The sequence below is a fragment of the Cricetulus griseus genome, chromosome 7, assembly GCF_003668045.3.
Source record: "Cricetulus griseus strain 17A/GY chromosome 7, alternate assembly CriGri-PICRH-1.0, whole genome shotgun sequence".
In the NCBI taxonomy this organism is placed as follows: Eukaryota; Metazoa; Chordata; class Mammalia; order Rodentia; family Cricetidae; genus Cricetulus; species Cricetulus griseus.
In genome coordinates this window covers 93,772,448-93,789,459 of record NC_048600.1, presented here as the reverse complement: position 1 = coordinate 93,789,459, position 17,012 = coordinate 93,772,448, and the positions used below count along the sequence as shown (strand labels likewise).

At 47.7% G+C, this 17,012-nt stretch overlaps 1 protein-coding gene across 2 annotated transcripts in view; it reads right to left on the bottom strand.

The window, feature by feature from the left end:
- Rhbdl3 (rhomboid like 3) overlaps nt 1-17,012 on the bottom strand; it is a 49,168-nt gene that overhangs the window by 18,487 nt on the left and 13,669 nt on the right. For both annotated transcript variants that reach the window (XM_027426513.2, XM_035447800.1), the window contains 4 exons: nt 13,025-13,183; nt 9,945-10,169; nt 3,179-3,327; nt 1,573-1,685 (listed from right to left, as the gene is read on the bottom strand). In XM_027426513.2, the coding sequence (XP_027282314.1) occupies nt 1,573-1,685; nt 3,179-3,327; nt 9,945-10,169; nt 13,025-13,183 (646 nt within the window). The remainder of the gene's footprint in view (nt 1-1,572; nt 1,686-3,178; nt 3,328-9,944; nt 10,170-13,024; nt 13,184-17,012) is intronic.

Sequence of the window (17,012 nt, the reverse complement as noted above, 5' to 3'; positions counted from 1 at the left end):
CATGGCTTGGAAGTGAGGTCACCATGCATGCTGGTCATAGGTAAGAACTAGCTCTCTAGTCAAGGTCTACCTGTCTGTAAGGGTTTCCCTCTGGGGATACAGAGTGGGAGACCGTAGAGAGATCAATCCACTCAATCATGGAGGTCAATGACATGATTTGTAGTGACCAGAAAGCCCTGTGGCTTGAATCGATGGCTCAGGCAGAGCGCTGTGTACCCTTGGCTCCAGGCTGCAGCCTCACAGTCTCATATCCTGGTGATGTGTTTTGCTTCTGTCTGCACCTTCCCACCCTGCACTGACATCACTGGGAAGGGATGCTCGTGCTGTCTCCCCACTGTGTCATCTGTTCTGGGTGAAGGCTGAGTCATTTTAAATCTCAGTTCTGTCTTCCAAGTTATTGCCTCCCTCCCCAGTCTAATTGACTACTAACTGCAAGTGTTACAAGTGCCTTCCGCGCGTTCCTTGCCATTTAACATCTGGGACTCGGAGAATCTAGGTGGGGAACGTACATCTATAAATCCCAGGTGGCATGACTGTAAGGTGTGTGGGTGGTTGAGACAGCCCGGAACCTGGAGGTGCTCACTAAACCTCTGTTAAGGACACAGTAGATGCTGGATTCAGGGAAAGGCTTGTGACAGTCCAAGGTGCAAGGGCACACACAGAAATGCCAGGGACAGTGCAGGGAGGGAGAGGCTCTTCCTGGCACAGGTTCTACTACCAAGCAGGGTAGCCTGTTGGAGGTAGAGTGGAGTACTTCCTGCTCTGAAGTCACTTCCATCACTGCTCTGCCTTCATGTATGCCTGCAAGGCTGCCCAGCTCTCTTGATGACAAATTTAATGCCATTCAGAAAGGATTAAGATCTTAAACACACACACACACACACACACACACACACACACACACACACACACACACAGAGCTCACTTGGGCTCAGCTGTCAAGCCGAAGAGCTGAGGTGGCAAAGCTTCACCAGGCAGCAGTAAAGTTGGAGATCTGGCACTCAGAGGCTGCCCTGCAGTTACCTTCCCTGGAGAAATCGTCCTGCTGCTCACCTCATTTGTCCCACCTCCCCACATCAGTCACACAGACTTCCTCCAACAGGAGTATTCACTACTTCCTAGGCCAGACTGCACTATCCTCAGAGTGTCCATCAAGGGATCCATGGCTGCTCCCTATGGGTTCAGATTGGCCTAAGAGCTGCCTGGCTTCATCTACATTGCAGGTGTCCCTCTGAATCCTGCACAGCAGAAGGAATCTGTTATCACATGTGTGGCCTCCCAACAACAGCAGGCAGCTTTTGTAGTTTACAGACTTGATGGGACCAAAAGGAGCAAGGAATTTCCCCAGGCTTACACAGCTAGAGCATGGCAGGTTGTCAACAGGAATTCTGTCAGTAGTCCTGTTCCAAATCATGTGCTCTGCCCTGCTACTAGGACACACTTCCCTGTCTGGGTGGCTACGTGAAGTTTGCCTGGAGGACAATCCAGAGTCAGGAACCTTGGAGATGTTCTACCCACAGGATCTCCTCTGACCTTCCTTTGGGAGGGTCACCACAGGGCCCACCAGCCTACCTGCCACGACACCGGCCACGTAGATAAGCCCAATTCGGGTGGCTCCATGCACCATCTCCAGGGGTACTCCAACCAGCAGCTGCAGCACCACATTGAGTCCTAGGTGTTCTACCCTGTGACAGACCACATTCATTAACTCACCTGACAAATACTGTGTGCCAACACACTGCGGAGCCACAGGGTGCAAGGTATATCTGCCTTTGAGCAGCTCATGGGCTCGGGAGGGGACGACTGCCATGGAAAAAAATTCCTTCCAGCTGGGACAGAATACACATAAGGGACCTGGTGGTGACAGGTACAGTCTGCATCTGCAGCAGTGATAAGGACTAGCCATGCCCAGACCTAGCAGCACCAAGGGCTAACATGGGCAATGCCAAGGTTCAGAGAATGGCAGTGAGTAGCTTGAAGTCACAGCCCAGGAGTCCGATCATCTTGACCTGAGCCATTCACCAGCTCTGGGCTCACTCTGATCTTTCACCATACCTACAAGCACTATGGAGCCTGAGATCACAGATGCTCTCGAAGCATTTGAGAACTCTTGTAACTTAGCAATGCAATATTTTCTCTTTAAGTCTTTTTTGTTGTTGTTGTTTTGTTTTGTTTTCGCTTTTTTGTTTTTTGAGACAGGGTTTCTATGTGGCTTTGGAGGCTGTCCTGGAACTAGCTCTGGTAGACCAGGCTGGTCTCGAACCCACAGAGATCCGCCTGCCTCTGCCTCCCGAGTGCTGGGATTAAAGGCGTGCGCCACCACTGCCCGGCTCTCTTTAAATCTTATAGAGAGAAGTTCTCTTTCTGGAGTGAGAAGGGGCCTGACCACTTTACTTACTCCAGACTTCTTAGGGCTAGGGAAGAGACCCCAGGCTTTCTTCCCCTGGAACAGACTATGTTGGGAAATAAGTAGTTCTAATAAATTAGTCCTTTACTTGGCTTGTGGGAACAATCACACACAAATTATGAATAACTCTGGTGGCTGGTCGGTCCCATGACCATTTTTGCTTTGGCCACTAGGAAGCATGGAACATCTCAATTTACTGCTTGGAAGTGCATAGAACCATACTGTGAACTGTGTGTGCCAATCTCATTGCTAGCTTTCAGCATCCGACTCTCTCTGCCTGTCCTTTCTCACACACAGTAACGGACAGTACGTTTGGTATTGGATTAGTTTCAAAAAGCTATCTCAGATCTGCATCCAAGTTAATAAAAGTAACCCAAAATGTAATTCCAGAGTTTGGGGCTCAGTTTTAGGGCACTTGCCTAGCATTCCAGAGGCCCTAAATCCAATCCTCAATACTGTAAAAAATTACTTTTATAGTTAGGCGGTGGTGGCGCACGCCTTTAATCCCAGCACTTGGGAGGCAGAGGCAAGTGGATCTCTGTGAGTTTGAAGCCAGCCTGGTCTTCAGAGTAAGTTCCAGGACAGGCTCCAAAGCTACAGAGAAGCCCTGTCCCCCCCAAAAAAATTTAGTTTAAAGGCATACATATGTAAATATAATGTTTTTATATATAAAATGTATATATTTCATATGTATATATAATATGTAATAATTTCACCCCAGATAATCAGGCCACTCACACTTCTGCAGGGACTGTGGAAAGACATACTCACCCTGCATGCATGAAGATGTATGTCACATAGCGCCAAGCCTGTGCACGGAGCTGCGGGTGGTAAACCAGAGAATTCTTCAGGTAGCGAGGATGTGTCACCTGCAGCACAAACTGATCCAATAGGACCCCGTTGTACAGGAAAAGGGCAACCTAGACGAAGCATGGAGTGGAGGGGCCAGTTACTAGGCACAAGACTGGCATTCCTTCAGGACGGTATTCCTGACGGGCACTGGGCACATGACAACAGGCTGCAATCCCACATGCATGAAAGGTGCCCATAGCCAGCACCCACTTATCAGAAAACATCCCCTACTCCACTTCCATCTGATACTCTTGTGTAATGGGGTCACTTGATCTCTCTGTCTATGCTTCTTTGGTGGGCATGATTTTAAACCTTAATTCTAGTAAAACCTCACTCTCCCATTTCATATAGGTTGATTTATTAAAGAAGAAATTAAAAAAAAAATTGTGGTAGAACAGACATAAAATTTAGAACCTTTAAATTTTTGTTGTTGTTTTTGGTTTTTGTTTGTTTGTTTGTTTGTTTTTGAGATAGGGTTTCTCTGTAGCTCTGGCTGTCCTGAAACTTGCTCTGTAGATGAGGTTGGCCTTGAACTCAGAGATCCACCTGCCTCCTGTGTGCTGGGATTCACCGCCACTGTTTGGCTAATTTTTTTAATACTTTATTTATTTAGTGTAAGAGTGTGTGTGTGTGTGTGTGTGTGTGTGTGTGTGTGTGTGTGTGTGTGTGTATGTGTGGTATATGCCCACACACTTGTGTGCCATGGTACCCTGTGGAAGTCAGAGGACAACTTGGAGGATTTGGGTCTTTCCTTCCATCATGTGGGTTTCAGAGACTGAACTCAGATATTGCCAAACTTGGCAGCAAGTGCCTTCCCCAGCTGCGCCATCTTAGCCTACCTTTAGCATCTTAGCCAGTGTTCAGCATACAGCTGATGGCACCAGGTATACCCTTGCTGAGCTACAGGCACTATTGTGCCACAAAACTCCTTTCACCTTGCAAAACTAAAACTCTGTACCCAGGAATAGGAACTCTTTGCTGCTCCTCCCTGCAATCCCCCCCCCCCCCCCTCTAGGTCCTGCCACCAGCATGCCTATCCTGCTGCTGCTTCAGGCAGCCGGGGTTGCAAAGAATGCAGATGGGCTGCACAGTACTCCTCCTTCTGTGACTGGCTGATTTTAAACTGTATATTCTCAAGGATGACCTGATTATATCACATGTCAGTTCCCCTTTTCTTTTTATGACACAAGGTCTTACTAAGTAACCCAGGTTGGTCTAGAATCACTATACAGCCCAGACTGCCTGCTAACTCACGATCCTCCTGCCTCAGCATCTCAAGTGTTAAACTCACAGAAATACCCTACCACTCTGAGTAGAGCAAAGCAGTTCCAGTGTATGTATCTGCCTCTCTTTGACAATGCATTCTTCTGTCAGTGGGAACTTGGATTGTTGCCATCTTTTTGCTATTGGGAGAATCTCTATGAACAAGGTGGACAAGTAGCTCCTCTATTCACTGCTTTTAACTCTGCAGTGGAATTGCTACTATATGGCAATCTTAAGTTTAAATTTTAAAAGTTATTATTATTTAAAACCAGATGAGGTGGCAAGTGCCTTTGGTCCGAGCACTGGGAAGGCAGAGGCAAGTGGATCTCTGGGAGTAGTTTCTGGCCAACCTAGTCTACAGAGCGAGTTCCAGGACAGCCAGGGCCACACAGAGAACCCATCTCAAAACAAAGCAAGTTATTATTTATGGTACTAGTGTTTTGCCTGCAATGTGTCTATGCACCACATGTGTGACTGGTGCCTAAGGAGGCCAGAGAAGGCATCAGATACCTTCGACCTAGAGTGGCTGTGAGCCACTATGTAGTAGGTGCTGGGAATCAAAGGAAGAATAGCCAGTGCTCTTAACCACTGAGATGTCTCTCCAGCCCCATGTTTCATTTTCTGAAGAAAGGCCAGACAGTTTTCCTAGTGGCTGTACCATTTTACACTCACATCAACAGCACAGTCTCTGGTTTCTCCTTATCTTCACCTATGGACCATGTATGTTGATTTTTTTGTTGTTGTTGTTTAGATGACTAAGTATATTTATCCAGGCCCTAGTGATTTCTCTGGAACTCACTGTAAAAGTCATCGCTGTGTTCTTGTGTTCATAATCTAGAGCATATGCAAAGCCATTTAAGAATGTTTGGGAGGGTGGCTGGAGACATGGCTCAGCAGTTGAGAGCACCGACTGCTCTTCCAGAGGACCCAGGTTCAATTCCCAGCACTCACATGGCAGCTCAAAACTGTCTGTAACTCCAAGATCTGACACTCTTACATATGCAGCCCAAACACCAAGGCATATAAAATAAAAATAAATTATTAAAAAAAAGAATGTTTGGGTGTCAGGCAGTGGTGGCACATGCCTTTATAATCCCAGGACTTGGGAGGCAGAGGCAGGTGGATCTCTGTGAATTTGAGGCCAGCCTGATCTACAGAGTGAGTTCCAGGACAGGACAGCCACGACTGTTACACAAAGAAACTCTGGTACCAGGCTGGGCTACCACAGTACAGAAATCCAGGAGGGTAGGGTTTTCCTTCTAAACACAGTGTCCCTGAATTTGTTCTTTGGTTTCTTCTCTTGCTGCCAGCTGTGGTTTCTGTAGTGTTGCTGTCATTGGACTTGGCTGGCGGCTCCGTGTTCTTTCATTTTCTATCTGTTATGGAATCAAAGACTCCGACTACTAGAGCTCTTTAGAAAACAGAAGCCTTGGGCTCCAAGAGAGTTAAATCAGCTGTTTGAGTTCCCTTTTTTCTGTATCAATGGCTCAAATTCATACAGCTGTAGAGTTTTAAAATCTGAGTCAGTCTGGACATCCTTTGGACCAACTTAAGCAAATTACTCAAATTATCTGGTCCTTGATTTCCATATCTGAAAATGGGTGCCAATAATTAGACTGTCCAGTGGTCGCAAGTTTCAAAGTGATACTGCAGCTGAGAGTGGTGGCATTCAGCTCTGGCCCCAGCACTCCAGAGGCAGGACAGGAAGGAAGGCTGTAAGTCTGCGGGTAGCTGGAATAAAGAGTGAGACCTTTTCTTTTATTTCTCTTTCTTATTTATTTATTTAGTTTAGTTTTTTGAGGCAGGGTTTTTCTGTGTTGTCCTGGCTACCCTGGAACTCACTCTGTAGACCAGGCTGGGCTTGAACTCAGAGATCTGCCTGCCTCTGCCTCAAGTGCAGGGACTCAAGGCATGCACCAGTATGTACTTTTTTTTGTTGTTGTTTTTTTCCGAGACAGGGTTTCTCTGTGTAGCTTTGGAGCCTATCCTGGCACTCACTCTGGAGACCAGGCTGGCCTCGAACTCACAGAGATCTACCTGCCTCTGCCTCCCGAGTGCTGGGATTAAAGGCGTGCACCACCAACACCCAGCGACTTTTTTTAATTTTATTTTTAATATATTTTTTATGACTTATTTTTTTATTTTGTGTTAATTGGTGTTTTGCCTGCATGTATGTCCATGTGAGAGTGTCAGATCTTAGAGTTATAGACAGTTGAGCTGCCCATGTGGGTGCTGGGAATTGAACCCAGGTCCTCTGGAAGACCAGTCAGTGCTCTTAACCGCTGCACCATCTCTCCAGCCCCAGTATGTTCTTTCTTAAAAGAACAAGATGGCTGCCAGCACATATATACACTCAGGCACGCATACACTCATAAAAAAATTAAATAAATAAATAAATTAAACAAAGCACAAAGGACTCGGGTTCAGTCCCTAACACCCACGTGGCAGATTACAATCATCTATGACTACAGCTCTAGGGGATCTAATACTCTCTTCTGACACATGTGGTGCACTCATTCACATAAAGTAAATACATGTAATAAAAACTGAAAAAAAATTCAGCCAGGCGGTGGTGGCGCACGCCTTTAATCAAGCACTCGAGAGACAGAGGCAGGCGGATCTCTGTGAGTTAAAGGCCAGCGTGGTCTCCAGAGCGAGTGCCAAGATAGGCAGGGCTTCATAGAAAAACCGTATCTTGAATTACTAAAGGAGATATTTTTAAAAGTGGGGTGGGGGTGGGGAGGGACAGAAGGTCCAGTGGGTAAAGGCACTTGCCAACAAGCCTGACAACCTGAGCACAGCCCCAGAGTCTAGATGGTAGAAGGAGAGAACAGACTCCTGCAAGCTGCCCTTTCACCTACACACGGGCACTGTGCGTGCACTCTCCACACACAAATCAAGTAAACAAACAGATAAGTGTTATTTAAAACTTTAAATTGACAAAATAACAACAATAGCAAACAATCAAGTTTAACATAAAGGGGCACCTCAAGGCAGCACACACTCAGGGAAGGAAGCTATAATTAAGGACCATGCTTGGACATAGCTTTAGATTACAAAGGCTACATGCCCTACTGTTCTCCAAGAAGTTGCTTGGGCAGCTGGGAATAGAGACCAGCGGTAGTGTGCTTGACTAACTCTCTCTCTCTCTCTCTCTCTCTCTCTCTCTCTCTGTTGTTTTTTCTACATAATGCTATGCAGGTGTCCTGGCAACAAGCAGAGCCTCCAAGGTATCTCATTATTCTTGGTCCTCAAATAGAAGTTAATAAATAGTTCCACCCAGTAAGCAGTGGAAGAACATATCGAAGAAAAACTCAGAAAAACACCGTAACAACAAACAGATTTCGACCTGCAGAACAGAGAGGGTAGGTTTTCATTTGTTTCTGTTTTTTGTTTGTTTGTTTTGTTTTGTGTTTTAGAGATTCTTACAAATATTTTTTTTCTTTTTTGGGGGGCTGGGTTTGAGACAGGGTTTCTTTGTGTAGCCAGGGTGGTCCTGGAACTCTCTCTGCAGACCAGGCTGGTGTCAAATTCACAGAGATCTGCCTGCCCCTGCCTCCAGGGTATGCCACCACTGCCCAGCTAAAATATTTTTCTTTATTATTTTTTATTGTTTTATTTCTGTGGATGTTTTGACTGCACATATATCTGTGCACCACAAGTATGCCTGGTGCCATCCAGAGGCCTGAAGAGAGAGTTGGATCCCCTGGAACTGGAGGTACAGGCAGCTGTGAGCTGCCATGTGGCTGCTGGGAATCAAACTCAGGTCTCTGGAAGAGCAACCAATACTCTCAACTACCAAGCCATCTCTCCAGTCCTGTTTTGTGAGACAAGATCTCATTACGTAGCTCAGCCTGGCCTTTATTTCATGGTGACCCTTTGTGGGATTGCAAGTATGAGTCACCAAGCTCAGCCAGACCAATTACTTCTGATTTAGTAAAAAAGGATGCCGAAAAACTGAGTGACCTGGCCAGTTGAGGAAGTAGGAGCATCATGAGACCTCGTGCAGAGGTGGTGATGGCCTTGGAGGAGAAATGGCCAGAGACTGGAAAATGCCAAAGGGAATCCAGGCATCCCTACAGGAGCCAGAGTGGGCTGGGCTATTGGGGTTCCTGCTGAACTGAGAACTGAGTTCCACTACACAGGGGCAAGACACAGCAGGAGCACCTGGGGAGTCCCTTGTTGGCACAGGCTTTTTTTTTTTTTTTTTTTTTTTGTATGATAGTAAATATAGCTAGGAGGGCTACTCTTTCAGAGGATCCCAGTTCCGTCTCCAGTATCCACATTAGAGGCTCACGACTGCCAACAAGATCCAGGGGATTAAGCTCTCTCTCTCTCTCTCTCTCTCTCTCTCTCTCTCTCTCTCTCTCTCTCTCACACACACACACACACACACACACACACAATAAAGTGGAAAAAAAAGGAATGGCTCTTGGTTGAAATGATTTGTTTTGGGGAAGCACTGGCCTGTAATTTTTGTTAAACAATGTATGGCAGATTCCCTAAAGAGGGAATGTTCTTTAAAAACTTCATTTTCTTAGTCACAAACACTTCCTCCTAGGGGCAAGTGTGTGCTTCTGTGTTCAGGAAACACCCCAGCCATTCTCTCACACTATGGAGGTGTCCTTCCAGTGACAGCATGGGGAAGCTCTGGTGACTCCTGCTTTACAGTTTGAAAATTAAGTCCCAAGTGGCTAACAGCTGTCATTCTAGCCTTCTGGGAGAGGAATTTACATAAATTGGCTTTATTGAGTTTGTCTGGATAAATCCCCAAATCCATGAGTTTATTGCATTGTTTTGCTGTTTTGAAGGGTGAAGAAATAAGGGGACTTTGCTGAAGCAAAAAAATTGCCTCAAGTAATCTTTGCCTGGGAGAGTGTACATTGATAGCACTTAGGCTAGGCAACTGGCATAGGCCAGCTTAGGAGCTGAAGGCCAAGGCTAGGGGATAAGAGTTAGAGACCAGCTTGCGCTGCTTAGTGAGATCCAGCTAGCCTGAGACTAGAGTAAGATACTGTCTCAAACAAACAAACAAACAACAAAAACAAAAAACCCAGAAAACAAACAAGAGGCTGGAGAGATGGCTCAGTAGTTAAGGGTCCTTGAAGCTCTCCCAGAGGGATTGTAAAGCCAGTATCCACACAAGGTAACAGCCTGCAATTCCACATCCACTGGCTTCAGTGGGCTTCTGGCTTCAGTGGGCACTCCCACATGTACACACACACATACACACACACCCCAAAGCCCCAAAATTTTGGACTCTCTTTGCAGCCCAAAGAATAATAACCCCTGGTTTCCCTAGCAAGGCTGACTTGCAGGACAACTGCTATTTGACTTGAAACTTTCTCTCTCCCCTCAGTACCTCTGACATTCTCTTCCCACACGACCCCAGGTCTAGAAATGCTTCCACCCTGGTCCTTGCCTCCATCAGGGTGACTGTGATCATGAACCAGGGCGGAGGGCAGCAGGTGTAGCTGTCATAGTACCACTTGCGGTCAATCTCCCGGGGCAGAGTCTCGTAGGCCACGTGGCGGATGAGCCGCTGTGAGAGGCTCAACCCCTTCTCCTCCAGCAGGGCCTTGCTGCTCAGCCTGCGGTTGCCCTGAAGGATGGCCTGGCGGAAGCTGTTGGATCGCTTGTTGCTCATCTGCACAGGAAATGATGTGGGGAGAGGGTGAGAGCCGGTCAGGCGCACCATACCCACACCTCAGCCTGTGTGTCCCCTAGAGCAATCCTAAACCCTCTTCTCTGAGTTCTGAGTAGCACTCCCTGAATGCCACTGTGTCGACCTCTGACCTCACAGATCATCTCCTAATAGAAAACTGAGGTACAGAGAGCGCACAAGAAGACACAGGTTCAAACCCAGGCCTGTACTCATACATTCCTCCTACCCACTCATTCTTATCCCCCATCCCCAGACATGGGAGCCAGTGGCCCTCAGACAGAGAGGAAACCAGCAGTCACAGTTCAGAGTGACAGCTGCTGTGGGAAGGCACATGATGCCGGCCAATGTATCTCAAGGTGGCCATCAAGGGCTTTCTTGAAGGAGGTGATGGCCAGGTGAAGACCAGGGGTATGTGAGTATCCTCAGATATACCAGCTTGGGAAGGTGCAAGCAGGTCTTGGTTCAGCCAGCTGTTAGAAACTGCCAGAGTCAGAACCCAATGTCATGGAAGCTATGACTCCCGAGTGTCTCCTGGGACATATGACACTCGCTGAGCCCAGGGCCTTACCCAAGACCAGGTCTTGCCCTCAGCATTCCAGGCCTGGCCCCCATAGAACCATCTGCTTCACCTGGTGATTAGCCTGACTTCCAGCCTCTGGAAGCCTCTGCCAGCCTTGACTTTCTTGCCAAAATTATACTGTAAACTATTCCCAGAGGGAAAGCCCAAAAGACCCAGATCTCCTGGCCCAGGGGCCCATAGCTACTGGCATGTAGTTACTGATACACTTCAGACCACAGGAGGAGATAATGCAGCCAGACCCAAAGGCAAAATCCAGGCAGGTCTAGCAAAGTGAATGGGGCCAGAGCAGGGCATAGGAGTCTGAGGCTCTTCCTGGAGGGCATCTGGAAGGATCCAGGTTTAGATAAGGCTGTGTAGTGGGAGCCTCCCTTGCAGAGGCCCCTTCCACATTCCTGAGTCCTGCTTCTCACTGTTCCCCGTGTGGCATCAAGTCATCCTTCTCTGGCTGGCTGGCCTCAGTGAAGCCCTTCTAGCCATGGCTGCCCTCCAGATGATGGTGATTTGTTCTGCGTGGATTGGTAAAAGAAGGGCCATAGCAATCATGCAGGGAGATTTTCCACCAGAAGTACATTAAGAGAAAGCAGAAACATGCAAATATAGTCCTTTATCATATTCAGTCCTTTGTTAAAAAAAAAGAAACCTGTATGAACCATTAGATTCATTTTACAAATGGAAAAAGAGAAGCAGAGTTGGCAGCAAAAGCAAAGTGAGGACCAAGGCTCTAAGGTGGTCCCCTTTACATGAATGCAGGCTATGATTAGCTGTTCCAGGTCAGAGTCTGGACAGAAAAATGTGACAGTATCATGACAATGTCATGTCATGAGCTCACACAGAGGGCTCCACTGGGATGGAGCCAGACAGGAGACAAACACCTTGCCTGGCCAGGCCTTGAGATTGGGCAGGCACATGGTGCATATGGGTCAGGCTGGGCACAAGCCAGAGGCAGGCTCATGTTTTGCTTCTTGGTGAGGTTGACACTTCTGTGGCCCAGTCTGTGAGCAGCTGTCTAAGCTCAGCTTGGGCCCAGGCTTCCAGGTCTGCTCCTTGGGTCTACTCACAATAGTGGAATTCTATTCTACTGCTGAAAGACTGTAGCAGTTCCTTGCAAACCCACAAATCCACAGACTGGCAACCTGCAGCTGAGAGACCACTGAAGCTGCTATCTGGGCAGCCATGTCACAGAGAGTTAAGATGGGACGGAGACAGCAGGCTTCCCTGGCCCTGCCTGAGGCCTTCAGTGCCTAAGAATACAGGGGACTTCACAGAGTTCTTTCTCCTTCATGGGGGTAGGGGGACATGAAGAGATTGGACAGCCGCACCAATGGGGAACCAGTGAAGGCATCCTGCCTTGTATTTACCTTGCTAGTCCATGTAGCTTGAACTGATGTCCCGTCCATGAAGTGGGGAAATGTGGCTTGCCTAAGTCACTTGAAGCCCAGTGTACCCACTCACAGCACCCTCTGAAAGAACTGCATCAACCCCCAGGAAGGCGGGGGTGGGGGGGTGGGGGGAGGGTGTCTCCACCAAAGATAACAGACAACAGGCAAGACTCACGAAGTCTCCCATGAACAGGGACAATCACTAGCATTCTAAAAGCTCTGACCTCCAGTTATGCTATGATTAATAGAATTTTTTATTTTGTTTGTTTTCATTTTTGTTTTGAGACAGGATCTTACTGTGTATCTCTGGCTGACCTGGAACTCACTATGTAGACCAAGCTGGCCTCTGCTGGGGTTAAGGTCATATGCCACCACACCCAACCCTTTTGGAATTTATTAACTTAGCTTCCATCAATCCAAATGCTAAGAATGCTATTGGACAGCATCTGAGGTTGGTGTGTGTGTGTGTGTGTGTGTGTGTGTGTGTGTGTGTGTATGTGTGTGTGTGTGTCAGTGTCAGCATCTGAAGTCTATAGGAAAGAGGCTGCCATCTTGTTTAACCCATCTCTTTGAAGTTTACACTTAATGTGTTTGTAAAAACATGTTGATTTATAACTTTCTTTGTTCTATGACTATAAAAACCTCTATGAAACTTCGTTCTGGAAACATGGTATTTGACATGGTTTCAGGCCATGGTCACTCACACTGCCCCAGAACAAACCATGTCCTACTCTGTTGAAGTGAGAGCTATTTCCCCCAGTGACTGTGGTGTCTTCTCACCTGTTGAAGCTGTAGCTGCTCAAATTCTGTCAGTCAAGAAACCCCTTTGCCTAAAACTACTTCCAGTGTCTAAGCCCCACCCCTTCCAGAATGCTCACCAGGTTGACAAAATCCTGGTAGCAGATCTGCCCATCTGCATGGCTGTCAGCAAGAGCTAGCAGCACCTCCTTTTTGTGTGGGTCCAGCTTAGAGCTGTGGCTCTCCAAGAGGGTCCGGAATTTTCCTGTGCTGATGTAGCCGGTGCTCCCAGTGTCAAACTGAGGGTGAAGCACAGAAAGCAGAGGAGTCAGTGGGGTACCATCCCTTCCAGTGCTGATGTTGGGCCCAGACCTCCCTCACTCCCACCTCCATCCTCTCCCCACAGGGGCCCATGGGGCATTTCTAAAGACACAGTCAGAATCATCCAATCTGACTACCTCCTAAGGAGAAGCAAACTGAGACAGGGAGGAAGAAAGTCCCTCTCCTTTACTCTCTTGTGGTCTTTTATTTTGTTTCTAAAAGTAACCTTCCTGCAAGACATATGCACCACAATTGGCTGATGATAATGATTTTAGTTCTTTGAGACAAGGTTTCTCTGTGTAACAACTCTGGCTGTCCTGGAACTCTGTAGATCAGGCTGGCCTCGAACTCAGAGATCTGCCCACCTGTGCCTTCCAAATGCTGGGATTAAAGGTGTGCACCACCATGGCCAGTTGATTTTCCTTTCAATGGTACTGGTACTCTACAACCCAGCCCCAACTATCCTCCAGGCCTCCCCCTCCACTTCTAATTGTGGGAAGGAAAGCAGGGATGGAGTTCAGTAAGTGGAGGAGACAAAGGACTTCTGGGACAGCAAAAGAAGGACCTGAGCCTCCTCTGTGCAGGAGGTACACCCAGCTTCCTCATGGACAGTCCCAGGGTCCTACTCACACCCCATCCATGGGTGGCCGACTCACTGAAGATATGTGCTCTGTTGTTTGGTTTTGGGGGTGGGGGGTATGCTTCTGCATTTGTGTGGGCAATGGACATCTTACACCATTCTCTTGAATCTGAAATTCCTCTGTGCCCTGGACAGCAGCCAGGCTTCCCACCCAACCTGTCTGTAGCTACTTCTGCTTCACCCCAGGGCTGCAATTCCTCCCAGGCCAGTGCCTCCTGTCACGGTGTCTGCCTTACGGGCACTCAATCGACATTTGTTGGATGAATAAATGGGATGTTCAGATGAACAGACAGGTACTAATTCTCCATGAGAAGCCTCTTCGGTTCAGGGAGAAAAGGCCTTTATCCCTTTTTGCTCCTTTTCCACAGAGCTCATCCACAGCCCAACCTCTGTACCCTGCCAGAGAATGACACCCCATCTCTTGTGGTACCAAAAGCACTCTGGTCAAAGGAGCTCCTGACCCAGTTAGGGATAGGGGCACTAAATTACAATGGACCTTGGAAATGTATAGGGGTGTGGCTGGAAGGCCAAACCCATGTTGCCCGTTTCTCTGGATAAGGTTAACAAAGGCTGTTTGGGGAAAGCAGGTTCTACATACAGTGTTTCTAGACAATCTAAGACTGACGGCCAGAAGTCACATCCAGGGACACTTCAGCTCTCTCCAGAACTCTTTTGGAGAAAACTCTAAGAAGGCCCATATTCAGATCACACCCTCCTCCCCAGCACCAGGTGTACATGACACCTATTTGCTTATTACCATCAAGTATTTCAGGAAACTCAAAAGGATTTTCAAGACTAAAAATGTTAGGGCTGTCGAAATAGCTCAACAGGTCCTTGCTAAGCAACCTGTATTTTACTCTCTGGAGGGAGGAGTGAACTGACTCCCAAAAGCTATTCTCTGATATTTCCACATAAGCCCCCTGCCACAGAATAATAATACTAGTAACAACAATAACAATAACAACAATAACAACAACAACAACAGATTTTTGTTTGTTTTTTTGAGACAGGGTTTCTCCCTATAGTCCTGGCTGTCCTGGAACTCACTCTGTAGACTAGGTTGGTACTGAGCTCACAGAGCCCTGCCTCTCTGCCTCTCAGGTGTTGGGACTAAAGGCATGTGACACCATACCTAGCTAATTATAGATTTAAAGGGGGGGGAGTGGACAAGGAGATGGCTTAGCAGGTAAAGGCACTTGTAGTTAAGCCTGATGACCTGAGTTCAATCCCCAAAACTAATTCGGCAGAAAAGTGAGAACTGACTCCCATAGGTTGCCCTCTAACTTTCACACGTGCTGTGGCACACAGACAGATGGAAAGACAGACAGAAACATTATACCCAGACCCATACTCTAAATATAATTTATTTTTATTTTTTATTTTTTGGGTTTTTTTCTAGACAGGGTTTCTCTGTATAACAGTCCTGGCTGTCCTAAAACTCACTCTGTAGACCAGGCTGGCCTCGAACTCACAGAGATCAGCCTGTCTTTGCCTCCTGAATGCTGGGATTAAAGGCATGTGCCACCACCGCCTGATTAAATGTAATTTTATATAAAGAGTTATAACACCTAATATTTCCATGTTTTCATGAGCCAAACACTGATGTTCTTTTTGTAGAGAATTTCTTTTTTTAAAGATATATTTATTTTTGATTTTATATGTATGGATTTTTGCCTGCATGAATATCTGTGCAGCACATTTGTGCCTGGAGTTACAGACAGCTATGAACTGTCATGTGGGTGCTGGGAATTGAACCCAGGTCTCCTGAAAGAGCAACAGGTACTCTTAACCAGAGAGAAATAGGGCTCCAGGAACCCTCCGTTCTCCCCTAAAAAGGTTTGTTTTTGTTTTTGTTTTTTCAGTAGGAAAGGGGTCCAAACAGAGCTGGTCTGGCCTCCTTGATGCTAGATATGGAAACTGAGCAGAGAGAGGGAAGAAGAGGGAGAGTGGGAGGGGACCAGAGGGAGGAAAGGTTGAAACTGATAATAGTCCATTCAGGAGATCTCTACCCTAATCCACAAGGACCAGCCCTGACTCTCTACATGGGGACCCTATAACCTAGCCCTGACTGTGCTCATGCCATGTTGACCTCAGGACTGTGTTGTAGGCCCTGGGAAGAAGCCCGTTGGGTCCTGCAGGGTTCAAGGGTCCTCTTCATATCAGAGGACCTCCTCTGCCTTACTAGGGGAGGAAGCCCAGTGGTTTTGCACATGCTGGGAACACAGCCCACAATCCCTTCCCAGGGGCCTCCTCAGGGCTGCCTGCAGAGGAAGATGAAGTAGGGGTTGGGATCAGGCACCAGACAAAGAGCCACCTGCTCTCCTCCTTCCCTGACCCCTCCAGGGCTCCCTGCTGTTGTCCTAGTGACAGGGGCTGCCCTGTGGCTCCCCAGGCCTCTTAGCCCCAAACACATTACAGGCTCTATCTACACTGCAGAGAACTAGCTGGAATCAGGCCGAGCCTCTGCTCTCTGCCAAAACTCTACCTTTCGTGCCAGGGCCAGATAGGCCAGACAATGGGGGGGGGGGAGGATCACCACTACCCTAATAATGAGGCCTCAGGGACTCTGGATGACTGGGGGTGGGGGAGAGCTAGAGCCAGGCTGGCTGCTGGGGTTCAAATACCTCAGACAATGACGGCGGTGAGGGCAGAGCTGGCAGTGGGCATAGGGCACCCAGTAGGGTGTAGGTCACAAAAGAGATAGGAGGAGACAAAAGGAGCAGGGGGGTATTATGCACAGATGTCAGAAGAGGAAGGTCCCACTATTAGGAAGGAAGCTGACTGAGACTGTGTGTCCCTCAAGATGGCAGGAAGCAAAGCAAAAATCACACTCCTGTCTTTGCACAGCTCTGCCTTGATTGGCCCATCTGTTGGGTGGGCTGATATCAACCTGGGGCAGCTGCTAACCAAGGGCTATTCTCATCACTTATTCAAATGGGGGTCTGTCTCCTAGGTCTGTCTACTTGCCAGCTGCCCTCAGGCCTATAGGAGTGAGATCACACCAGGAGTGGGGTGCGACTTGGGTGGGAAGTGGGGGGCGGGGAGACAGAGCAAATCCTCTAAACACAACTTCCCTGTTAAGAACATGCCAGAGCCCCTGAAGCTTCCCTTCCAAGGTCCTGGCCCTAGAATCACTCTTTGGAGCAGCAGGCTGCTTGAAGGATGAG